This window comes from Prenolepis imparis, unplaced genomic scaffold (assembly GCF_030444845.1).
Source record: "Prenolepis imparis isolate NDT839.2.m4 unplaced genomic scaffold, iyPreImpa1.0 SCAF_9, whole genome shotgun sequence".
In the NCBI taxonomy this organism is placed as follows: Eukaryota; Metazoa; Arthropoda; class Insecta; order Hymenoptera; family Formicidae; genus Prenolepis; species Prenolepis imparis.
Window position 1 is genome coordinate 7,959,368 of NW_028141167.1, and position 26,182 is coordinate 7,985,549.

The window sequence follows — 26,182 nt, forward strand, 5'->3', positions numbered from 1 at the left end:
TAAAATTTAATTAGCAAATTAACGTTTTATGATATTTTGACAGAAATCAGCTGATTAAAGCGTTGTCGAGTTTAAAGTACTATAACATTTTATTTAAAACATTATTATTTTATAATTTTTATTACATACTATTATTTTAAAATGTAATTAAGATATATATCTATATCTTATTATTAGTTTGCTTGAATTACTCGAAGATCGAGGAAGAAAAGAGAGAATCGAATGCCCATCTCTAGACGCGCCTTCACAATCTTCCGATATCTTGCATGCCTGATTTTAACGTGCATTCTTACGGCAGAGATTAATGAATTGCGACCTTTGTTATTGCGCATGCTGCGCGATGCAGATGGTTTCGCGTTCTCCCAAGAGGAGGGTGGTTCGGTAACCCAGACGGACGTGATCAGAGCCTACGACACGAATCTTCCGAAACCCGGTGGCATGTGATTTAAACGAGACAGCCGTCGTGCGAGAAGATGCCGGCTGCTCTTTCAAGCGGCCTGAAAAAGAGAGAACGTTTCGCTTCTGCTCGTTTTTACTCGACTGACGCTCCAGGGGATCGTCAGATGGATCGATATATCCGACACGAATCAATGATGGGCTTAAGAACGTCGTGAAAACTCAAAGGAAAGAATTAACTCTTAATCAGACGCGTTTCGTTACATTAAAATCTGGTAATCTTCTTGAATTTTAATGTGGTCTCTTAATTTCGACAGCAATAAACCAAATTTACTACTGGTAAAATTTTATTGCTGCGAGAGAAAGAAAAATTATATATTTATAAATTTACAAATTTGGTAGATATATAGAAGAGATGCGATTTAATTAAGGGTTGATGACATTAATGTTCAAAATAAAGGATTCCTCTCTGAATTACTGCGATCAATTTGTAGAAGAGAACTTCGATATATATTAGCATGAATAATTATTTTGATACTCCGTGAAATTTTATTCTAATATACCGTAGAGAGACCCCTTATCCTTAAAAAGTAGCGACGTACTCGCACGGATTCGACGATGCGACTGCGTTTCGCCGCGATGCATTTGGGAATGCATTTCGTATTAGTGTCAAAGTTGTGCAAAGTCCTATTATGCACCGGTAAATCTGCTTTTACGTCTATTCTCGTAGAATGCGAGAGCAGGATACGCCGCTCTATACTTCTTCTGTCGAGAAGCAAAAATCGTGCGAAATTGCGCAAGTTGTAATTGTGATGTATGAATGTTGATATATACATATATATATTTGTTCTATATATGTAAAGAGATTTTTTCGTCGAGAGATAATTATAATTATTCAAAAGCGCAACTCTCTTTGGAATTGCAATTTATTATCTCTATACTATATGTGTATATATGCATATATATATATATATATATATATATATATATATATATAAATATGTATATGCACACATCTAAAAAAGAAAAATTTATACATTTTCAAAACTGAAGAAAGATTTTGCGATTGCGACATGGTCGAAGGATTACATGTTTGATTTCGTGCCAGAAAAAGACTGTTGCCCTTGTTCTATGTGTATATATATTACGTTATTCTTTATCTTTTTTAATCAATAACATATATGTATATCATTACTGTATATACACAGAAAACTACGTTATTCTATGTTATTATCTAGTCAGGATTCGATACTGATACCTCTATCTTTCAGTTCAAAGATTCACTCTTCCGCCCATCATGGTACACTCTATTTTAAGTTTATGACTGAGGAATTTAATAGAGATATATATATATATATATATATATATATATACATATATACATATATACATATATACATATAACATATGTAAAGTAACAATTGTATACACTATGTTCGGAATAAAATGATAAAGAGATCATCTTAATCTACTTTTTTCTAGTGAAAAAATATATATGTATGTCGTTATATATAACGACAAAAGCGAACAAAATATATAATTATCAATTAATTAATATCAATAAGAAGTAATATCCAAAGACGTATTTTTATTAAAGTGTTATAACAATAATAATCATACAAAGATTGTGTAGATACGATATTTCTTGGGATAAAAGTACTTCTGAATAAATGGTATGTAAATACTGTATGATTCAAAATTCATTATATTTAAAAAAAATATTTGTAACTAGATAAATAATCGACGCTGCTAATGTATTTCTTTTACTTTGTCGCGCTCGAAATAATAAAACAATCGTGGCTCTAACGTATATGATAAAGTTACATACCAATTGTCATTAATGAAGTCTTAATCAAATCTTCCAACACGTTCAAGTTGTCTTCGGAGGTTCCAACTTGAGACTGATGAAAAAGTTTTCGCGATCCTCTCTGTAACGCGCTTTCAAAAGATATTCGCACGCGAATGAGTTCAATGGAAAACTGTAGCTCTGCGCGAATCTTTGACAGTCCGTTAACCAAATTGCCATGTCGAGAATGTGTTTCCTCTTCAAGTCCACGTTCTTGGATCTTCTATCGTTCTCCGAGAGTATTTTCGATTCCAACGTGAAAGAACGCCAACGATAAAAAAACTTGCGCGCCAGATATCGTTGTCTATATGTCCAGACATCGTTCGTCATCTCGTCAGTAGAGTTTCGACGTTTCGTGAATTTTATCCTGGCCAACGTTGCTACGAAAATACGTCTGGCTAAACGCGAAAATCCATCTCGCTCGGATCGTATTATGTTCTGTCCATCTCCTGAGCGAATATTAGTAAAATTATTATTAATAGATTCTAAAGTCCTGGTTTGCGCGGTTAATTGTTTTCTCGTGGAAGACGATGCAAAATTCGTTTGAATTTCCCTCAAGCCATTTAATTCCAGAACTTTAATTAAAAAGTGACCAACATATGGCATGCAAGGTGGACTGCGTTCTGCTGCGATCCAAGTTTTTTGATACTTTGAACAGCGCGGACTTCTATAAATCTTGGACAGCTTCTCCATCGACTCGTATCTAAGATATGTGAAATTGTATTAGATATACGTTTATATCTTCTTTTTATAGAAAAAAAATTATTAACAGAAAATTGAAAAATAGAATTAATATTGCTAAAAAAAATATCTATTCACAAAAAAGATTCACGCGAAAGCAATATCATGTAATGTGATTAATTATTAAAGGAAATTAATTATCTTGTCTAAAATTAATGAATGGATACCTGTTGGCGTGATGAGTCCTTAAGTAAGACCAACTTCTCCGAAGCCTGTAAATTGGGGGAGCTTGCAGACCGGCCAGGATAGATCGGCAGGACTGAAAATTGCCGAGGGCGAAACACTTGTCGGCTGCATTGATGAATCTCGCCATGATCCTGGTTCTCATATCCAGCTGCTTAATCGCGAGGATCTCGCTGACGGTCAAACAGGCGATCCGGTGACTGAAGGCGATCCATGCGCCTATATTCGGCGCGTTGCGCGAGGATCTCTGATGGATCAGCACCTCGATCTCAGTTGCAGGGATGCGAACGAAGAGATCGCGATCGATCATCGTCAGTTGCGCGGCTAGAGTTGTGCTGTCCAGGTCCCACACGGTGATACGAAGATTCATCTTCAACAGTCTCCGCAATTGCGCCGTGCCTTTATCGATGTCTGCGCTTTCAATCGACTTTTTATTCTGTTTACGCGCACCATTGATGAAAAGCACGCGTTCTAATAGACTACTGGATTTTCCCGTAATTGTGGTTCCGGAATTGCCGCCTTCGCCTGATATTTGATTCTTCCGTCTGCAGAAGAGCTTTCTTTTCGCCTGCTTCTCTTTTCCGCATCGAAAATCCCGAAGAGATGCCAGGTGGTGTCTTAACTCTCTATTATGTCAGAAATTATTTAATTAATTCAAGTTTTTATTATTTAAATTATTCGAGATATAGTATAAAAATTATATATTTACAAGATGTTTTCTTTATATTACTTGTAAGCAGCCGCAGCTGCCTGAGGTCTGTACCAATATTCCGGTGTCCAGAAGAGTATCACTCGTCCTCTAGTAACGGTACCAACGATACTGGAACTTCCGGACGTTAAAGCGGTGCAAGAAACGCTGGCTGTCAACTGACGACGCGAGACCGGAAGTCTCAGTTCCGGATCTGAGGGTTGTTTGCGGATGTTGACCGCGCTTGGCGATCTGAGAGTTTGCACGGATTCGCGTTCGCCAGGTTGAACCGACCATGGCCCTAGCGCGTGAAAGAAATGAGCTGCTGAAGAAAAAGCATATCTTCGCGGATGCTTTTGACTCTTGAAGGATCTGTGATCCTCCCAAATCGTCACGCCGCTTTCAATTAATTTGCGAGGATCGACGAAACGATGCGGGATCTCAGAGACGTCGACGTAACCGGAATCACCGCAATAAGGACCCAGAATCAATTCGGAATTGCATTTCTCCGGTATACCGAAGCCAAAACGCGATATTTTCGAAGCCAAAGACGATTCTTTCCGATGTTGTCGATGTTTTTCGTACTTTTTTTCTACGTGTTCTATGAATTCTTCCTCGGAGAGTATATTATTTTGACAACCTAAATATTTTATTTAATCGTTAATATATTTGTATTGTCTTTTTATCAGAATATTTGCATTGGAACGTATATGAATTTATTAAATTTATTTAATTTTTCTAATAGAAAAGCATGTTAGAGTTTATTTTTTCATTGATGTTTTCTTTGAAGTCTTTACGTTATTATATTTTTATTATTTTATTTTACGATAAAATTTTGAAATTTTTTTCCTGAATCCCTCTTCCTAAAAAAAGCACATTCGCTCTAAAAAACGCCTTAAAGCTATTTAAGATAAAAGATTTACGAGTTTTATATAAATCTAACTGCTCTAACCATGACATCGGCTGTGCTTTCCGGAAACATTAATGCCAACGCTGTCGTCTAATTGGCAGATGTTGCAAGACGTACTTTTGCAACTTGCGGTGCAATCGTGACGATGAGCGCTGCAATTTCTTGTGAAAATGACATTGCATAGTCCTCCGGAACGTCGCGATTTTGCCTGACTGTCAAACTTTATTTGACACGGCCAACTTTGACAAGATTTCTTGCAGGTGACGTAAGACGGCGTATGATCCCCTAGCTCGTACATAAGGTCCTGCAAACTGGCTCCGGCGAATCTCACCGGAACAGGAGTGTAATGACCATTTATCAACTCATTGAAAGATGGCCCGAGATACAAGTCTTTCTCTGTCCATGTGGGAGCAACGAAATCACCGGCGCCTCCATAACGAGTCCATATTCTGTGTTTTAAAAAATATTTTTTTATGTAAAATTGTACGATTAATTATATTGATAGGAAGCAATTTAATAAATGTGACCATTAACTTAATGAGATTAAAAATAGTTTGACACCTGAATACTGGTTTCTTTGCGTCGCGATTATTCTTAACTTCGATTTTGGATGATACTAAATATAATGTGCTACTGCTCGACGAACTCGCTGCTGTGGTTTCGGATAACGAACTACCATCCATCTTATCCGCCAACAATCTTCGTATCTGCTCGCACCAGATCCTCCAAAAAATTCTACGTCGCACGCCACCGAGCTCATAATAATTAGCTCGACCATCAATGAATCTGAAGATATAATGAATCTACGATAATTCATTCTCCTAAGAAAATGAGAAAGATTTTTACAAATGTCTAATAAATTTTAATTTAAAAAATGAATTATTATATAAATATAATTATCTAATTAAATTAAATTAATAAACTAATTTTTCAATTTTTTTTCAATGTTGATGGAAGAGGGAAAGCATGAGTTTTTTAATACACTTCTTGTTTCATCTAACGAAGAGTATACCTTGCCTTTAGTGTCCTACGGTGTCTTCTCCTGAATACACTCAGTGTAACGTACTCTAGAGGATATACGGACACGAGTTCAAAACTCTCGATACTGACATCGATATTGGATGGGCAAATGAAACCGGGATTAGTCTGGAGAACATCGGCGGCGACGATCAGTTTGGTCGGCGTGAGGCCCAGGGCGACCTGACGTAACCCACGTCCATTTCTTGTGGTTTCCGCAAACGGCGACTCAACCAGGATTGTCTCGGAGAATTCGCAGTACTCTGATAACAATAGCTTACGTATTCTGTTATTTTGCGGACGTGCGTCACGACGTGGTAATCTCGTTTCACGTGACGTGTTCATGGATGACTTCTCCCGCGCGGCGAGAAAAATTATATCGCGCTGCACGGATCATCTATGACATTTCTCACAACCACATAATTTTTAAAGCGTTCAAAGATTGTCTACTTGTCAGAACTTAACCGAGCTAGATTAACGCCTTCTCGATCGAAATAGAAATGTCAAAAAAAGACTCGTATTTCGCATTATTCCTAGACAACTTCTCGCAAAATTTCGTTCTATAAAGGGTGTCAGTTATGTTTACGATTGTGAAAATTAGTCACTGAATTAATATAGTTATTAGATTCTTGTCTCTAAAGTATCGAAATATCGTGATTGAAGAAATTAAATTAACATTGATTTCTAAAAGATTTTGAATGTCTAATAGATTTCGTGGTATATCGTCGTTTTTATTTAAAAATTCAACATTGGTCGAATTTTCTGTTAACATTCGTACATAGACTCGCGATCGTAATAGATTACATTCAAAGATAAGGGACTACGTGGTAAATACTGGTCGTAAAACCTCGTCGATTAATAAGAATTAGCTCCTTCCTTCCATTTACTCGGTGTATAATACGATAATAAATAAGATATAAAAAACACGTACGCGTGTGTAAAAGAACCTCACTAATAGAGAGGGAGCGCCGTTTTACTTATAATAAATGGTTAGCATCGAAACGTGCAAAAATGTACAAAATTTACGAAGATACATACAAAGATCGTTCCTACTTTTTCTCGACTCAATTACATTTTTATCGACTACTGTTCTCCGGATTCACTCTGATGGTGACTTTGTTGCTGAGAGCGGACGCGAGCTTCTCGACATTGCTCTGGAGAAGCTTGTTCGGCTCAGAATTCGTTGTATCGTTACTGGACGTCGCCGTATTTTCGGAAATAGTCTTCACGGGCGATTGATTTTCCTGAAATCATTCATCAATCAATTTACATTCATAATCTCGTCTTTTCCTAAAAGAATACATGATTAAATAACTATATATAAGTTTCCAGAAACACATGCCTAGGCAATAAAAAGATGCGAATAAGAAGATCATTGATTAAAGATTATTGAAAAGAAATTTATGATTATGAAATATGTAACTTTAGTCTTCTCAGACCTGACTGATCTTATCTTTTGAAGTGATTTTATTGTATCGATATCGCTTACCCCTTCAGTCTTTCTTCTGAGGTTCGACCTCTGCAGGGTTGCGACGAGCTCGTTCTGCAACCTGGACACGACAGGGCTATTGGCCGCCTCGTCGACGACGCCGTTTCTACAGTTCGGTTGTTGTGGCAAGAATTCCAATCTGGATGGCTGTTTCGTCTCACCCTCGTACGCCCCTATCCTGACAGCCACCTTGCTGCCGGCGAGGGATTTCGAGACCTGTGCGCCGTTGGTCGGCGAAACCGATGTAAGCGAGGTTTTGACGAGTTCCACGACGGGACTCGTCGCAGCATCCTTGGGAATCTTGCCTCCGGTACCAATATGGCGTGGACTTCCGTTCAAAGCCGGGCTCGTCACCGGAAAGTATGTCGGTGGTGGCTTCGGTACTGTGTTAGGCGTCTCCTTCAGTTTGAACGATTCGATGCTCTGCATCTCTACCAAGTCGTCGTTGCTTCGATTTTTCGAAGGAAGCGGAAGTGGAGGAGGCGCCGGAGGAGGCATTGCAGGACCCATCGTCGTCGTTGTTGTCGTTGTCGTCGTCGTCGTCGTCATCGTTGTTGCTGCTGTCATCGTTGTCGAGGTCTCATTGAACACCCTTTTTTCTTGTTCCTGAAAATATAACAGAACGCGATTTGAGTTGATATATTATTTGAATAAATTTCTGAGTCAAGCAAGCTGGAATTATATTTAAAAATTAATATTTAAAAAAATAAAATTAGAAATTAAAACGAGAGAGAATCTTATTAACGCGAAAATTAGGAATTAAGATACAGTTGATATTTTAGAACAGAATTTTTAATTTAAAAAAAATGTTCTTAATATATATACTGATACGAGATTATTAAATATTTGATGCATCGATAAATTGACTTTGCCAAGGTTTTAAATCAAATTACATATTAATGCTAAATGATTTATATATTTTTACTAACATTGTAAGGCGTGATTGTGACCAGCGCTTGTTTCTTTCTCATTGTGTCTGTTATATTATTCGTCTTCGAGCTTTTCTTATCCATATTCGCAAACTCTTCGACTGTATTTTTAATTATCTATGATCTATAGTGCTAGCTATATAAATAATTTCATTTGTCATGTATTCTATTCTTCACTTTTTTCCCATGAACTAATTGTTTCGTAGTTAATCGTCTACTTCCTTTTACGTTTGTATTTCTTTCTGACGTACGATTGCGTATTATCCTCTATTAAATTGCATACATAAAGTATTACTGACGTAAAAATCTTCGATATATGTATATATATCCTGATAATATATCTATATTTGAATAATCTTATATGGCAGTTCCAATTAAATTAAAAAAAAATAAAAAAAAAAAAATAAAAAACTTTTCTCTTAATTCTTTCTTGGCTCTCCTGAGATCTGACAACTTTCAATAAAGAAGTTTCTTTCACGACGAGGTTTGTGCTTCGAAGAACATCCTCCGTTTGTCGTTACGGCGTTTTGCGCGCATGCGGCCTTATTTTCTTCTAATTACGATTGCACGGTGACCTCGCGTTTTGCGGTATTTCGCAGGCCGCCGATCGCGCGACACGACGAGCGACGACTGAGAAAACACACGGCGAGAGTAACGTGCGTTACGTCGCCTTACGTTAAGATGCTCTTATGTAAGACCCCTATTATTTTGCACGTCTGCCGCAATTCGTAGGTAACTATCCAAGCGAAGGAAAAGAAAAAGAAAAATGTGGCACACGAGATCGCGTTGCGTATCACGTTGCGTATCACGTTGCGTATCACTCCCTTGATATCGAATGTGTATTCGCAATCTCGCGGCTACCGGTTGTAGCGAATAAATCCGCGAGTGCTTTGTGATAACGACGATTAATGGACGATAAGAGGTGGCAACAAGCCGCTAATCAGTCCCTGGCTTTTGTAAAAGCGAGTCGTCTTGACCGCAGCAGAAATGAGGAGACAGTGATTTATCTCTGTGATAACGAGATCACTTTAAAAAAAATATACATATATTTTATCTAGATTTATCTCTTTCCAGCCTTCATTTTTCTCTTTTAAATGAAAAACGTATTTTCATTACTTGCGGAATTTAATTTATAATCAATAAATATCTAAAATATAGAATTCAGCTTTATAAGCACGTGACAGTTGTCGCTTTTCATAATTCGAAGGCACTTTATTTTAACATCGTTTCCGAACAATTATTAATCATTAATTCGTGGCTGGTTTATTATCATCTTATATATATTATCAGCATTATTACATATTATCAATGAAACTCTCTCACAGACATATCGTCGAATATGTTAAGAGTAATGCGATGCACGCACACACGCTTGAATAATTGATAGCTAATTTACTAATACGTCGCTTCCGCAATTAGTCTTCAATTCACTCTCGAGTACATTCTCTCTGCCGCGTGGTTATACAAGAACTGAAACGAAACGTCGTATATACGTGACTTTAAAAATGCAAACTACTCGCTATCTCTCGTCGTTTCAACAATACTACCGAGCGTCACGACCAATGTGTGCCTAACACAGGTATACAACAGGTGAACGTGTCGGTGCGTCAGCATTACGCACACACACTACTATGTAATCTGCACGCCACACTGACGATGATTATTCCGGGATCTTCATAATTTCGTGTTCTTATCTGTTTGCTCCGGCATATCCTTGTATACGGTTGTGTAATTAAAAAACGCGCTACATTCGAGCCGCCTGTTAGCTATGCTTCAAAAAATTCTTCACTAAAAGAAAAGACGCATTAGTCCAAAACACAATAGCGATTTATTTTCGGCGTCTTATTAGAGAAAATTAATTCTTCTCTGTTATATTATATAACACAATCGTTAATTTCGTTTTGTTAATTGTAATTATTTTTTAAAAGTCAATTACAATCGGCGTCATCTGTAATTTTATGTGAGTTACAGTTTCTATCAAAATTCTTATTATCTTGATTCTTTGAAATTCATAATCTACATCGTTTCAACTGAATTTATTAATTTGATGAATTAAAATTCTGTACATGGTAACGGTAAAACAACAAATTTATCGATGTGCTGATCGTCTTTATAACGCACAACATGTTACTAATTGGTTTCAAAGATACGCTTATCACTGAACAGTATACCAGACTGGCGTCAGGTAGACTACTGTTATCGCATGAAAGTTAAAACATATATTTCGAATTCCGCAAGGCAAAATCGGCGAGTAAATTCGCGAATTTTATTTTTATAAAGTCTAATAAAATTGTTCCTTATTTGCAATATATTTTAAAATATTGACAGAATATTAGAAAAGTTTAAATCTCTCGCTCTCTTTCTCTTTTTTATATACTTCGAAATATAATTTCGAAGTATATGAAACGTTATTTTAATAATAATATACAACTTATTTGCCAATTAGCTTTTCTTACCTTCTCGGAAACTTGATCCAAGGACTGTGCCTTTTGCTGAGCAGAGTTGAACATCTTTTGGTGTGCACGTTTAAATTCCTCCATCAGCTGCAAAACGAATAAAGTGTTAATTTTATATTACAAGCATTTTTGATGATGATCATCTGGCGCTGAAGGGCGTAACCGGAATAAGTATGAGTAACCAAATACTTATACCTAAATATTTATATATTTATAAGCGCCGAATGAATTTACATGCAAATTTGTATCGGGATTGTTTTGTATTCTCATTATTAATTCGTATAAGATCGCGTGGTTTTTTGTAATTTTGTATGGACTTGCGAGTTGCAAAGAATATTTAAAATTGTATGTTTTATCATATACAATTTCAATAAAGAATTTGAGCGATTTTTTGTAAAATGTCATATATTATAAAATATATTAACAAAAATTAACTCTTGAATAATAACGCTTATTATACATGTGCAAAATTATACTGATGCAACTGACCTTATCGTGTGTCACTTTTTGCTCCTGCGACCTTAGAGATTCCAGATTCTGAGGTTTGCGGATGTCCGGAGTTTTTTCTTTTGACACTTCCGCTTTAGCAGCGTTGTTCATCCTCTACGAAAAAAGAAAATAATAACGTGACGCATGACAATGACGAATGACCAACAATAAGCGAAATGCGAATAATCAATCACACATACGAGATCAAGTAAAAGTAATAAACATAACGTGATCCTTTAAGGAACATAATTTGAATTCTAGATATTTTTAAGAACATATCTGTCGTAGAAAATTTTTCAAGAAACGTATAGTTTTGAGAAAAATATAAAAATAGAAGATAATCTAAGTGCGGATTTACAGTAAAAGATTAAATTTTTTATGGCATGTTATATGTTAGCAAAGTGCTTTAATTCATTGATAATGTTCAATATTTATTATCGCGATAACCATGAAGAGAAATAACATAAAAATTTATCATATAGATAAATAAATCACAGATATCAATGTAAAACACAATGCAGATTAAAAAATTATAAAGACATTCGACAAAAAGGAAAGACATGGATCACCGCTAGTACGACATACGATATGCGATAACACACGTTATGATAGGAATAAATTACAAGAACTTAATCTTCGATCAGGCTTGGCTTTAGATTTAATCAAAGTGACTTTCTTGACCGTCAACTTCTTCCTCCTATTAGAATTATAACCACTTGAGCCATTTTACGAATTTTTCATCTTTTAATTTGCAATTTCGCGAGTCTTGTTCGTTTATTTCGCGAACTTATCATAAAATATCATAAAATAAAAAAAGAAAAGTATTGAAAATATTTTTCCTTAACATCGTCGATTTATCTGCATACCTGTTGCGCTCGCCTCTGCAACTCTTGTGTGATGGCAGTGCTCAGATCAGTGCTAGTGATCGGCGACGTTCTGGCAACATCTTTGCGTGGTGTCGCGTATGCGGTCGTCGATGTCTCTGTAGTTTTGCTGGTGCCACTGCTAGACCCGCCGGTTGCCGATCCGTAAGAAACGGTGGATGCTGGTTCACAGGACGACGATGTCGATAGGGACGACGATGTCGACGCGGAGTCTTTGCTACAAGACGACTCGAGGCTCGATTCAGTTTCTGTCGAACCGGTACTACCCATCGACATGGTACTGCCCATTTGCATGCCCATAGCGTTCATCGGTTTCGTCTCTGTAACGGTAAATAATATAATAACGGTGGTTGTCATATACAAGACATTAGAAAAGCGTATTCCTCTTAAAATTGAAAATTAAATTTTTATTGTGTATATTCAATTAAATATATGCGGTTGCATTTATTAATAAAAAAAGTAACGTAAAAAATAGTTTAAAATAATGTTAGAGGAAATGGCAGAAATTTTTATATTTATTTATGTAAGGTAATAATCGCGTAGTGAAATTCAAGATCTACATCTCTAGACGTAGGATTAATAGCGATGTTAGAGAATGCTCTTCAAGCTGGCCGAGCGAATGTCGCGGCCAGTTATTATTCTAACGATGCTGCGGGAGAAGTCGTCAAACCTGCTGGCCATTTGTAAGGAAGCGGCGGCGGAGGTGCAGGTGGACAAACTGACTGATGCACCTCGACGGTCGTTATCGTCTTCCTCTCGACCTCGCTCTGCCTCTGCAGGTCCGTCAATCGATTGCCGACCGCCTGGCCGTTCTCCTGGCGCAAAAATTATTCGCGACGCATTAGCAGAGTTCGCTTCGCATTTAAATCGACCGCATCATCCAATCGCGTTTTAACGAGCCAATATAAGAAATAGCTCGATAATGGAAAAATATTATAGAAGCGCGGTGAACTTGACGGATGCGCAAATTTCCTTACTTTGGAGCCATGGTACGTGGGCAAGTCGTCAGCTGGTCCGTCATAAATCACGTCCTGCTGTTGCCTCGCGTTATCTCGCCGATAGGCCAGCCGTCGATTGGCCTCGTCTCGCGGATTCGCGTCGAAATCGTGCACCTCGTAGTCGATCCTGGGCGCGACGGGATCGTAAAGCGGCTCGTTGTCGATGTCGTCCTCGTAATTGCCGCGCGAGTTGAAGTGATATTGCCCGCCCGGTATAGGCCGGTGATTCTGGTTCGAGCTCTGATTAACACGAATCACGGTCGTGTTATTTGCTTTTCGCGACCATTCCGGCGCCTAGAAAGCGGTCAATTTAGATTCCAATAGGAAAGGACTCTTGCTTTTTATTTTATATTTCAATAATAAAATTAAGTACTTTCGAGCTCCGATGCGTGGAAAGTAGAATTTATAATTTATGCTCATTTTCTCCCAAATGAGCTGTTTGATAACAAATGATTTTTATTAGAATTGGTCGCTACGTTGCATTGATTATGTATGAAATAAAGTATTGCAAACGCTTTTACCTGATCCACATGTGCCCACTCCGAGGAGGAACTGCAGCTACTGGTCGACAAAGCAAGAGGACAGCATATCCTAGAACGGCACCCGGAAATTAAGTATAGAATTTATATGCAAGTACGTATTCTCCGTTCTGCTAGCGATTATGCAAGTTATGCATCCGATTTCTAAAGAGCAGAATTCGCGGGACGCGCTTTTTTACGTGAGAAGTACCCTGGGGAATTGGACAAATGTTTACGTGGCGGCAAGGAATTCAAGCCGTGACCGACTCTACGATCGTTATCGAGTGTCCTATTAATGGACCGACTTTCTCCCGATGTAAATTCATTGATGGGATCCGATAACGGTCGCGAGCAGCAAGAGTAAATATCTATCAAGGTAGCGAAAATATCGTGGATAGTATCAGATTCGAGCGACGAAAAAAGATAAACAATAAATGCATGAAGTGATCAGAGAGAGAGAGAGAGAGTAACGTTTTTGAAAAATCTATATACATGTCCTCCTGAATTTTATAACGCGTATTAGTCATTTTACCATTTGTTCGAAATTTCGAGATAATTACTCAAAGATAATTACTACTTATTCTGTTTAATTTTTTCTGCACAAAATTAAGTATTAAATCGTCGCTCACCTGCCGTTTCGGTTGCAGGCGTCGTCGCGCGGATACCGCTGATGCCTGCAATCGTGATGATGATGCTGCGGCGAGGGCGGCGCGTTATTTTGATGCTGAGACGGCGGACTCGCGGCCACAACGCTAGACGTCTCGGAGTCGTAGCCGCTGGAACCGCGGGTCCATAGCGGTTCGGGACAGTCGTAAAGATGATTGGGGACTGCGGGTCGTTGCACCACGAGGTCGAGGATCGCCGAACTGCGCATCATCTCGATGGCCCGCTCGAATGGCAGATCGGTGAGCCGTTGCCCATTGCACCAGATTATCACGTCGCCCGCCTTCAGACCAGCAGCTCTCGCGGGTCCACCTTCCCTCGTGCCCTAAACGTTTTTTTTTTGTATTTTTAGATAAATTTAATTTATCCGATAGCCGAGTTGGCTTATTGTGCAGGTTCGGCTTCGAAACGTCAAATTAAGAATATAAAGATTTGAATACGAATCTTGTTTTAATTAGGGTAAGCTTACGTTATTCTATTCAAGTCTATCTTGATCTCAACATATCTCTTTTTTAATTTATGTTAATTAAATACGAGAATAATTACATATATAGACAATTATTTAAAATAAATTTTAAATGAAAAGATCGGCTTTTTAGAACTTCGATTTTAATCGAAGCAAAAGAAATTTTGCAGTAATAAAATAAAAATCTCAAAAATGCCAGTTGCTTCCATGTGACATAATTACGTTAAATTAAGATGTTATTAACCTGGACAGTGAGACCAGGTACGATGCCTCTGCAGACGCCGCACCCTAGACGACCCTTCTCGCCGACGAGAATCCGAATCCTGACTTCTGTGTTCGGGACGTTGCCTAAACCAGTTTCGTTGTATTGCAGCTGCTGTTGCTGTTGCTGCACCATGTGCCAGGTAACCGGATCGTTCGGATTGCTTTACGAATAATAAATGATTTTTGTAACGAGAGAATGAGCCGATCGAGTGAGACACGTACAGTTTGTGCAGTTTTAATTAAGTATTGATACTTACTCCTTTACAGGTATCATCCCCACGCCTGCAATATAAATCGAGAGCTATAAATTCCCACGTTATCAACAACGAGATAGAGATTATTTCACGAAGGCTGCGCGCGCGTATTACTACTATATTATTAATTATTTTTCTTTCGAATCACGAAGAGCTAATCTCTACGAAGAATAGATTTACGTTCGTAAGTAAGCAATATTGTATCTCGCGACGTAGATAATTAAGATAGAGACAAGATAATTACTTCGAATTTTAAGAACCAAGACTTGCTGATTCTTTGCCAGGAGCGCGACTTCCTGATGAACAGCATCCTCCACCGGGTAACCGTTCACCCTTAAAATCTGATCTCCTACCTGAAAGTGACAAATTAAAAATTAAACAATATACCAATGTTAATTAGCGTTAGTCGCATAATTATCATTAAATCTTCTATTCATTGAAAATCACAGATAAAGCAAAAGAAGTTAAAAAAGAGACATCTAAATAATTTTTGTACGTGTAGCTTTTGACAACAGCAAATGGACAGTAATTATAAAAGTGCTAAATACCCTCAATCCATTTCTGTGAGCCTCTCCACCTGGTTGGACATCGCTGACATAAAATCCGGCGGCGTATTCGCGTCCACCCCGTAAGGAGAATCCGAAGCCGGCGTTTCCACGACGTCTCAAACGTATGTTCCTAGTTACGCCGATGACGGCCATCCTGCCGCCTCCTGCCGGGTTCCCAGGACCTCCACCGGTCGATGATCCCGTGCCAGCGTTTGACGCGCTGGAGGAGCCACCCGACCTGCGGTATCGTAAAAAGGACGCGTATATATAAATAACGTCATACCGTACTCTGAAGCCGAGCAGAAGAAGCCAACGAGAATTTTATCTCTTTCAAGATCCTTTAATTAAATTTAAAACATACGCCCGAAAGAAATTTTAAAGCTACTTTAAAATAATATAATCTTCTCATTCATTTCACTCCAACTTGTGACATATTTTTCAGAGATGTTCGGATATTTTTTGTTCCATGAATTTTATATGAAATATTTTATTCAAATCTCTCCTCTTCCTCTCTCTTGTCTGTGCTCTCCTCCAGGGCTGTATATTTTCTCGTCGACGCGGCTATATCTGTCCGTGTCGCTGCGATATCGTCGCGGTCTTATTTTACCTCCGCGAGTAATTGTCTCGCAAAGATCCTCATTTTCCCCCCTCGCTTCGACGGGCGAATGAGCGAGCGAGCGAGCGACTCGGTACCTTTGTTCGGTGTACTCCGCCGACCTTTTTCCACCGCGTTGTAAAATTAATGACCACACCTGGCTCACCGCGCGCACCGGCACGAGGAAGGAAGGCGAGCCGGCGAGAGGAAGCGAAGATAGTAGCAATCGGGGAACCTCGGCGAGGTAGAGAAATCTCGCAGAGGAATTCCACGCAGTCTCGATGGGGAAAGAGGAAGACGGAGGTCCGAGAATGACTCGAAGAGAGGTGAAGCTGAACCAGGGACACTTGGCTAATGATGCCGAGAATCCATCTTCTGTCGGACATTGAAAAGACCGTTGTGTATAACATGGTTCGGCAAAGTGTAGGACGCTGTAGGACACGAAGATGACACCCGGGTAAATGACAGTCATTAGCGGGATGAGCGAGAATATGCTCCAGAATGACTTTGCCCTGCTGTAAAGGCCTTGCGAAGGGTTTTCCCTCCTTGGCACCTCGGCATCCTATACCTGTCTCCGAGAATACTTGAAGAAGAATGGAACTTTACTTTGTATTACGCGTCTTCTTCAGCGGAATATGAATTTTTCGTGCGGGCGTGAACTTAGAGCGTGAACCCGTGGGAACTTTCGAGGAAATCGGGCAGATTACATTCGGTCGTGGGATAATAACTATTTTATTCCGCGGCCACCGACATCAGTATTCTCGGAATGCGCATATTCAGTAATTACATAATAATAGCGTGGGATAACGTGATTATTTTAGTGCGCTTAATCGCGTCTCTTTTTTATGTAATAGGATTTGGGCGCCGCTCGACGACAACGGCGACGACGAGGATGACGACGGAACAGCTGCGAGCTGTCAAATTGCCATGTCGTGGATCGCCGGAAGATCTATTATGCAATCGCCCACAAGAAAGAGGAAAGAGAAGAGGACAATGCGGATGCACGTGGTGGCGTTTCCGCGACAACAAACGCGTCCATACGGAAAGACGTACCGTTACGATCGTCGATATCACTGTTTGACGATCGAGCCCCGAAAGTGTTACGACTGAGGCGAACGTCTCTCGCATACACCTTTCCTCCAGATCTGCCCGGGTGACCCACCCGTGTCACGACCGATCGCGATCGTAGTACGTCACATGCACGTATTAATGTGGCACTCGATGTTCCGTTCACGAATTATGTTAATTTCTCGTCGCTCCCAAGACTACAACGATGTCGATGTGTGAAAGAGTTAACGGGTGGAATTTCAACGATAGAATAGTAGGACGTAGAAGAGACGTATCGAAGAAATTATTCTCAGTTAAATACAATTTTTGCGCGTGAATCTATTTAACTTAATAAAAGATTAATCGAGGAATTGTGTTTAAAATAAAAAGATCTTGTTGAATATTTCCTAGCTATTGTTCCTGGATATAAATTGCGATGCATCTTCGGATTCATTCCATCGAATTCGATATTCGAATTCTGATCATGCACATGTAAACGCAATAATAACAGAACACGTGTGAATCATTTAATTATGAATTCCGTCCGTGTCTTATGTTAATTATATCGCGACGAGTTTGGATCGACTCGAGAAAACCAGCAATGCATTTTGCATTATAATATGAATGTAAGAAATGCGTTTTTTGTATGCTACGAAATAATATTATATATTATTAAGCTCTATATTCTCTTATACACCATTATCTCATAATCACTCTAGCTTTTTTTATCTCTCACCTAAGATTGTGCGCAATATTTTTATTATTATTATTATTTACATATGCATTATGGTAATAGCATAAGTCACGAAGGATGCAAGGAACGTCCAACTCGCCGACAATGCGGAGAAAGTTGATGTAAGCTTGCAAAGAACACGGAAAGGCACGCCCTAACGAATGTTCTCGTCCTTTCGACTCTCGTGACTGTTCCTCTGATTCGTTGTATTGCAAATGAGAGGTCTTTAACATGTTTTATTTTCTCTAAAAAAAATAATTAGAAGGAAGTAAAATTTCATTTCTTCCGGTCCTCTTTGATTCTTATTCACGTTTAATGAGTTCTCTAAAAAGAATCTCTATATATCATATTTTAATTAACTTTTAATTAAACATGCACTTTTTTTATTTATTTTTATATACACAAACACATATTTAAAAAATTGGAAAATTTAATTATAAAATTTTACAAAGTTTTAATAAAGTTCTCACGGAATCTTTAGAAAACATTTAAATAATCATCGAGAAATTTGAGAAATCGTTACATTGTATTTTCGTAGCGACGTTTTTACGGGTTAACCTCAGGAATGCTAGAATGAGATATAGTGTTGTCGCGAGTCTCATGGCTTCTAACTTTAGAACTGGTAGCAAGCAGTCGAACCAGAAGTTGACAAATTGTTACCAGACGCGTTTAAGGTATCGCTGGCAATTCGCCTCTCGATCTCCCGCAACCATACCAGTATTCTCTTATATGGTTAATTTCTCCACGAACAGATTATTACTATATCTATAGTGCGGCGAGATGTATTGATTTTTATGTAACAAAATTTATAATAAGTCATTCAGGAATGTCACGGTAATTTCTCTTTAAAACTCGTTGCTTTTCAAAAGAATTCCCTTCGACCAAAGTTTTATGAATGAAAAGACCAGTTTTGAAACGAGTTTGAATTGCGCAATATGACAAATATAACAGTCAAAAGATATTCTACATTCCCCTCGGGTCTTCATTAAACCTGCCTCAAATTAAAAAAAAATACCATTGTAATAAAGATAGAAATATTATATATAGAGGTATTTTATATATAGAAAGTCTATTTCTAAAATATAAAAGAATATTGATTATCATTATATTTATTTTCTCGGATCTCATTGCATATATATTTGGTTTTATTTCATATTTCCAGTTTTAGAATATTATTACTAATTCACTTTAGAGCTGTTCCAGTTGCCTCAGATTATTATGATAGCTACGCTTCGATGCTTTGCAACTGGAGCAACTATAGACGTGATTGGAAGCGGAACACATGTTATGTACAAAAGTTATATGTTACAAATTATATGTTCAAATATAATTTTTTTTCTCTATCGTCTGATTCGCAGAATCGTTCCAGTTCCACGATTTTACGAAATTTATACACGTCATCCATCCACTTAGTTCCTCGAACGCGACGAAAGGTATAGTATCGTACGACCATTGTGCACTTCGTGATAATGCAAATTTCGCGTATCGCTCATTACAATAGCAGTATCGATTCGTTGCATCGCCATTTCCCAAGTAAAATTCATTTTCGTCACGGCCGAATTGCCGGCTTAACTGTCCATAGCCGGTTGTCTGGAACGGTGTAAAGCCGCCCAGGGTAAGAAAGAGATACGGAAGAAATCGGGCGTGTTTCTTCCCTTCACGCGCGACCGGCCACGTTCTATTCGATCCGGAGAATCCACGTCTTTTGATGGATCGATTTACTTGCGCGATCTGGTCGTTGATCCACGAGGGTTTTGCGGTTTTGCGATCATCGACCCCCGAGGGTCACGGATTCGTATGATGTCATACACACGCGATCGTAGAAACGGGATCTATCGGAAGACTAAAAAAAAAGGTAACAACCCTTTAGTCATGATTAATGATTGTTTGGACGAAGCAGATAAAGTCAGAGTGAATGTTCGAATGTTCGATATAATTATATGTGCACATTTCTTGATAGTCTCCACTCTCTTTCGATGCGTTAGCGTACGTACAGTTGGATTCTATTAAAAATTACAAGTGTATTTACGCGTGCACGCGTATATCGAAGATATTTTCTTACGATGGGATTAGAAAGCAAGAAAAGTGATGTTGACCACGGCCGATCCGACATCCGTCGTCGATGATAAATCGTGCGGAATATCGATCATAGGGAAAGTCTCCGCCGTAAACCGGGTGGGAAAAAAGCGAACGAAACGGCTCGTTTCCGGGATTCTTTAGATGCGTTAACGATTTACGAGTCTCGTTACAAGTTTCTTTTCTTCATTCGTCGGCTGATGAGTGAGAGAGGGAAAAAGAGAGAAAAGAGATGGCGGACATCGCGGAGAGAAAAAAAAGACAACGCTCACGAAGCTTATTGGCGTGTTTGCGGTGAACGGTAACGGTGATCATCTCCTGGCAGTAAAGTTTCGAGCCATCTCTCTACTATTCTCGACTCGTCTCGGTATCCGGCCAGTTGGATTTTAATGCGACACAATGTTGATAAATGGTAAATAATTTTTTCATCGCGATTAACGGGAACATTTGCGAATCACGCGAAAAGCAATAATTTTTGCGAGTTCACCCTTGGCATTCCCCTTTTCCGAATACGACGTTATATACACTTAATTCAGATGCATTCAAGAACTAGAAGATACTTTATCGATGCGATTTATGCTTGCTTTTTAATAGCATTGATGTATTATCCGCATCATTTGTACGTAAGATTCTTTTTACGTATTTATTACATTACGAAGAAAAAATAAAAAAGTAATTTTATGAATATTTAGATATACAGGATGCTCTAAAGTCTAAAGAAAAATTTGCCCACGCGATATTATTTCCTACAAATGATTTTAGTTTAATAAGAATACACATGTGCTGCATGTGCATTTAATCATATAGCCATTTCATCAATCAGAGAAGATTGGAAAACACTGGACTGCGCGGCCGAAAGATTTATTATAGAATCGCTCGCTATCAGATGGAATTGCGATGATTTTTACCGAGCTACTTGCCGGTAATTGCATAATGTTATACCTTATTAAGATCGAGCTAAGACCGTTCCGCGAAGAAGCATGTGGGTTACACAACGGATATTTGATTCCGCGCGGTGTTCCATTCGTTCGTCACGTAAGTCCGCCTATCTAAAGCGCATCGCAGTTCTTATTAAGTCTGCGTTTTTAACAATTAAAATAACACCTAGCGGTGACGCGACACGCTTGTCTTTTCCGGGACTTTCTTTCCGTTCTGTCTGAGAGAATGCAGGACGAATGGAGAATCTTTTTATGTATCGAGAAAATTCAGTAAAGCAAGCAAAAGTGGGTCAAGTAAAAAAGATAGAACGATCTTCGCGAACGATACGTTTATTAACTTGTTGGTATACTAATTAACTTGTAACCGGCAGCGAAATAAATATTCGTGATAAATGATTCATCTGTGCTGCAATTTTCATCAACAATTTGCTTCGTAATCCTAGTGTTTAATTTTATTTTCTCGATAAAAGTGTGTCACGATTATTTTTACGGATGTCAACATATAGAGAGTGTTTTATAATCACTGTACAATATTTTATAATAAGCGTATTACAAATATTTATCAAAACCAAAAATTTATGTGCAAAATTATTATATCAAAAATTCTCTAATAACAAAAATGTCAAAATAATTTTCGATTATAAGTAATTAAATTTGACCGATAACATCGCGTAAAATTCGCATGCTAAATAATATTATAGTTCATCTATTATATATTATATATTATTAATAAAATTTATTATCCCTTTTTAAAAAAGGCATGTTACTGACATTAAAATTTTATAACCTATTATTTTTTTAAAATTTAACTAGCAAATTAACGCTTTATTAATATTTTTGACAGAAATCAGCTGATAACTGTCAAAAAATATTAATAAAACGTTAATTTGCTAATTAAATTTTAAAATAATATGTTATAAAATTTAAAATATAATAGTAATATGTTGTAAATGATATGTTATAATGCCTTATCTGCAATTAATATTTTTTTACAGATATCAGCTGATAACGGTCAAAAATATTAATCGAGTTTAAGGAATTATAAGATATTATTTAAAACATATTATTATTTTCATTTTCATAACATATTTTTATTTTAAATTGAATTAACAAATTATAACACCTTATTAATATTTCTTACAGAAATCAGCTGATTAAAGAGTTAATTTGCTAATTAATTTTTAAAATAAGAATATGTTATAAAAATTAAAATAATAATATGTTTAAAATAATATGTTATAATTCCTTAAACTCGATTAATATTTTTGACAGTTATCAGCTGATTTCTGTCAAAAAGTATTAATCATAGATAAGCCATTAGGACATATTATTTACAACATATTGCTATTTTACATTTTATAACATTATTATTTTAAAATTTAATTAGTAAATTAACGCTTTATTAATAAATTTTTTGACCGAAATCAGCTGATTAAAGATATAATTTGCTAATTAATTTTTAAAATAAGAATACGTTATAAAATTTAAAATAATAATATATTTTAAATATTATGTTATAATTCCTTAAACTCGATTAATATTTTTGACAGCTATCAGCTGATTTCTGTCAAAAATATCACAATCGCAGATTAAGCATTATTATTTACAATATATATTACTATTTTACACATTTTATAACATATTATTATTTTAAAATTTAATTAGCAAATTAACACTTTTTAATATTTTTTAACAGAAATTAGCTGATTAAAATGTTAATCTGTTAATTAAATTTTAAAATAATAGTATGTAATAAAAATTATAAAATATGTTTCATATAATGTCTTAAATAAAATGTTGTAGTACTTTAAACTTGATTAATATTTTTTTGACAGTTATCAGCTGATTTCTGTCAAAAAATATTGTTCGAGTTTAATGTATTATAACATATTATTTATAACATTATTATTTTAATTCTTATAACATATTTTTATTTTAAAATTTAATTAGCAAATTAACGCTTTAGTCAGCTGACTTCTGTCAAAATTATTAAAATAGCGTTAATTTACTAATTACATTTTGAAATAATAATATGTCAAAAAAATAAAAATATTAATATGTTGTAAATGATATGTGTTATAATACCTTATCCGCGATTAATATTTTTTGACAGAAATCAGCTGATTAAAGCGTTAATTTGCTAATTAAATTTTAAAATAATGTTTTAAAAATTGCTAATTAAATTTGAAAATAATGTTTCAAAAATTGAAATAGTAATATGTTTAAAAATGTTAAAATAATAATATGTTTTAAATACTATGTTATAGTTCTTTTAACTCGATTAATATTTTAAAAAAGGCATTTTTTAGAAAGGGAAAATATTTTAATTAAAATATTTAATAGTAGAAGAATCTAGTTCCGCATTACATATAAATAATTAAATCTACATATCTCTTAAATATAATACAATGTAGAAATTGTATTTTGCACATACACAAATATTTATTATTATAAATTATTAAAAATTATTATATGTATTATTAAATATTCTAAGTATTTCATAACATAAAATCTAGGATATTTTATATTCATTATTATACAACAATGTAAAATTTTGATCATTATCGCGAAAATGAATGAATAATCTCACAAATAACAAATGAAAAGTTAAATAAATTATAAATTATATTTACCCTATCATTGCTCTGCCGTTGTCCGATGCCTCCGACCTCTCTCTCGCTCTCTCTCTCTCTCTCTCTCTCTCTCTCTCTCTCTCTCTCTCTCTCTCTCTCTCTCGCTCTCTCTCACTCTCTCGTCGTTCCTTTATGGTTATGGCACCCACTCCAAACACTTGCATTCGCGTAATTTTTTTCGTTCGCGACGCACGGCGACGCCCGGATTTTAGGTATCACATTTCGACGCGTTTCGGTAAAACGCGAAAATCGCGAGAGCTTATTCGCGCGCGAATAAAACCGATGCTCTGTTTTCGCGTCGCCACTTTTTTCAAGGCTCACTTATCGGAAGGCCTCATCGAACGACGATGATGCGACGACTACTTCACGACGTACTCAGGAGTCGCCGATATTCCAAGAAATGGGCACTACATTTCACTATGTTTTATATATCACAATTAACGACGTAGAAATCGGATCGACAACGCCGAAAAACTCCGGAAATTCGCGTCAAAACTGCAACGGTAATTCGATCCGCCCGTGTATGTACATAGTAGACTCGCTCATGAAATGGCGTCACGTCGCGTAACGGACTCGCCCGTGAAATCGCGATCACGATGTCGTACACGATTTCGCGACGCGATCGAATTTGTACAATAATTAAGCACGTAAAAGCACTAAACTCACACTCGTACTGTCGCGGATCGACGATGAGCACGCAACGTCGATAGCGAACAACCGGAAATACATCTAAAAATAACTACTGATGCCAGACTGGCACTGCCAGTTACGGAACGCGCAACACGTCTACACTTCGCGGACGCCAAGGTCGTAATGGTAGGAGGTAGGGGGTGGGGTGGGGATTGCCGCCGGGCCGCCGAGCGCCGAGCTCCGAGTCGAGCCGAGCCGAGCCGAGCCGAGCCGAGCCGAGCTCCGAGTTCGCACGTACGCCGCGCGCCGCGACTTCTCCCACCACGTCACTACGACCTTGGCCTTGGCGTGCTGCGCGTCTCGTAACTGGCACAAGCCTGTCTGTTACTAGGTGCATTTTTGGTTCGCGATCAACGTTTGCGCTTTCATTGCGACAGTACGAGTGTGAGTTTAGTGTTTTTACGTGCTTAATTATTGTACAAATCCGATCGCGTCGCGAAATCGTGTACGACATCGTGATCACGATTTCACGGGCGAGTCCGTTACGCGACGCGACGCCATTTCATGAACGAGTGTACTATGTACATACGTTCGATTACACGATTACACGGGCGAATCGAATTACCGTTGCAGTTTTGACGCGAATTTCCGGAGTTTTTCGGTGTTGTCGATCCGATTTCTACGTCGTTGAATTGTGATACATAAAACATAGTGAAATGTAGTACCCATTTCTTGAAATATCGGCGACTTCTGAGTACGTCGTGAAGTAGTCGCCGCATCATCGTCGTTCGATGAGGCGTTCCGATAAGTGAGCCTTGAAAAAAGCGGCGACGCGAAAACAGAGCATCGGTTTTATTCGCGCGCGAATAAGCTCTCGCGATTTTCGCGTTTTACCGAAACGCGTCGAAATGTGATACCTAAAATCCGGGCGTCGCCGCGCGTCGCGAACGAAATAAATAATGCGAGTGCAAGTGTTTAGAGTGGGTGCCATAACCATAAAGGAACAACGCGGAGAGAGAGGGAGAGAGAGAGAGAGAGAAAGAGAGAGGTCGGAGACATCGGACAACGGCAGAGCAACGATAGGGTAAATATAATTTATAATTTATTTAACTTTTCATTTGTTATTTGTGAGATTATCCATTTATTTTCGCGATAATGATCAAAATTTTACATTGTTGTATAATAATGAATATAAAATATCCTAGATTTTATATTATGAAATACTTAGAATATTTAATAATAAATATAATAATTTTTAATAATTTATAATAATAAATATTTGTGTATGTGTAAAATACATTTTCTACATTGTATTATATTTAAGAAATATGTAGATTTAATTATTTATGTGTAATGCGTAATTAGATTCTTCTACTATTAAATATTTTAATTTAAATATTTTCCCTTTCTAAAAAATGCCTTTCTTAAAATATGAATCGAGTTAAAAGAACTATAACATAGTATTTAAAATATATTACTATTTTAACATTTTTAAACATATTACTATTTCAATTTTTAAAACATAATTTTAAAATTTAATTAGCAATTTTTAAAACATTATTTTAAAATTTAATTAGCAAATTAACGCTTTAATCAGCTGATTTCTGTCAAAAAATATTAATCGCGGATAAGGTATTATAACACATATTATTTACAACATATTAATATTTTAATTATTTTGACATATTATTATTTCAAAATGTAATTAGTAATTTAATGCGATTTTAATAATTTTGACAAAAGTCAGCTGACTAAAGCGTTAATTTGCTAATTAAATTTTAGAATAAAAAT

General features: G+C 37.0%; 3 protein-coding genes across 15 annotated transcripts in view; 1 reads left to right on the plus strand and 2 right to left on the minus strand.

Annotated features, from left to right (window-relative positions):
• LOC145941024 (putative phospholipid-transporting ATPase IA) overlaps positions 1–1,849 on the plus strand; it is a 28,270-nt gene extending 26,421 nt beyond the window's left edge. For 6 of the 11 annotated variants that reach the window (XM_083046793.1, XM_083046789.1, XM_083046790.1 and 3 more), the window contains exon 22: positions 347–1,846. In XM_083046793.1, coding sequence (XP_082902919.1) covers positions 347–444 — 98 coding nt within the window. In that variant the 3' untranslated portion in view covers positions 445–1,846. Of the gene's footprint in view, positions 1–298 lie in introns of all 11 variants that reach the window. The other 5 variants (XM_083046783.1, XM_083046786.1, XM_083046784.1 and 2 more) reach the window with 3 other exon arrangements.
• A 161-nt stretch (positions 1,850–2,010) lies between these two features.
• On the minus strand, positions 2,011–6,329 carry LOC145941026 (uncharacterized). Of its 2 annotated transcripts, none has more exons than XM_083046795.1 (6): positions 5,777–6,329; positions 5,326–5,550; positions 4,807–5,213; positions 3,897–4,494; positions 3,151–3,792; positions 2,011–2,945 (listed from the first exon to the last, which is right to left on the minus strand). In XM_083046795.1, exons 1-6 carry the CDS (start codon positions 6,124–6,126, stop codon positions 2,267–2,269), a joined length of 2,901 nt encoding a protein of 966 aa, XP_082902921.1. In that variant the 5' UTR covers positions 6,127–6,329; the 3' UTR covers positions 2,011–2,266. The 2 variants fall into 2 exon arrangements, with proteins under 2 accessions (XP_082902921.1, XP_082902922.1); XM_083046796.1 differs by having other exon boundaries at positions 2,012–2,945; positions 5,782–5,922.
• A 181-nt stretch (positions 6,330–6,510) lies between these two features.
• LOC145941027 (uncharacterized) overlaps positions 6,511–26,182 on the minus strand; it is a 35,861-nt gene continuing 16,189 nt past the window's right edge. Inside the window, exons 2-14 of one of the 2 annotated variants that reach the window (XM_083046797.1) lie at positions 15,740–15,977; positions 15,436–15,544; positions 15,195–15,219; positions 14,918–15,098; positions 14,174–14,532; positions 13,548–13,617; positions 13,006–13,320; positions 12,699–12,843; positions 12,011–12,348; positions 11,145–11,258; positions 10,656–10,742; positions 7,271–7,876; positions 6,511–7,025 (exon numbers count right to left, since the gene is read on the minus strand). In XM_083046797.1, the coding sequence (XP_082902923.1) occupies positions 6,858–7,025; positions 7,271–7,876; positions 10,656–10,742; positions 11,145–11,258; positions 12,011–12,348; positions 12,699–12,843; positions 13,006–13,320; positions 13,548–13,617; positions 14,174–14,532; positions 14,918–15,098; positions 15,195–15,219; positions 15,436–15,544; positions 15,740–15,977 (2,755 nt within the window). In that variant the 3' untranslated portion in view covers positions 6,511–6,857. The remainder of the gene's footprint in view (positions 7,026–7,270; positions 7,877–10,655; positions 10,743–11,144; positions 11,259–12,010; positions 12,349–12,698; positions 12,844–13,005; positions 13,321–13,547; positions 13,618–14,173; positions 14,533–14,917; positions 15,099–15,194; positions 15,220–15,435; positions 15,545–15,739; positions 15,978–26,182) is intronic. The other variant, XM_083046798.1, reaches the window with a different exon arrangement.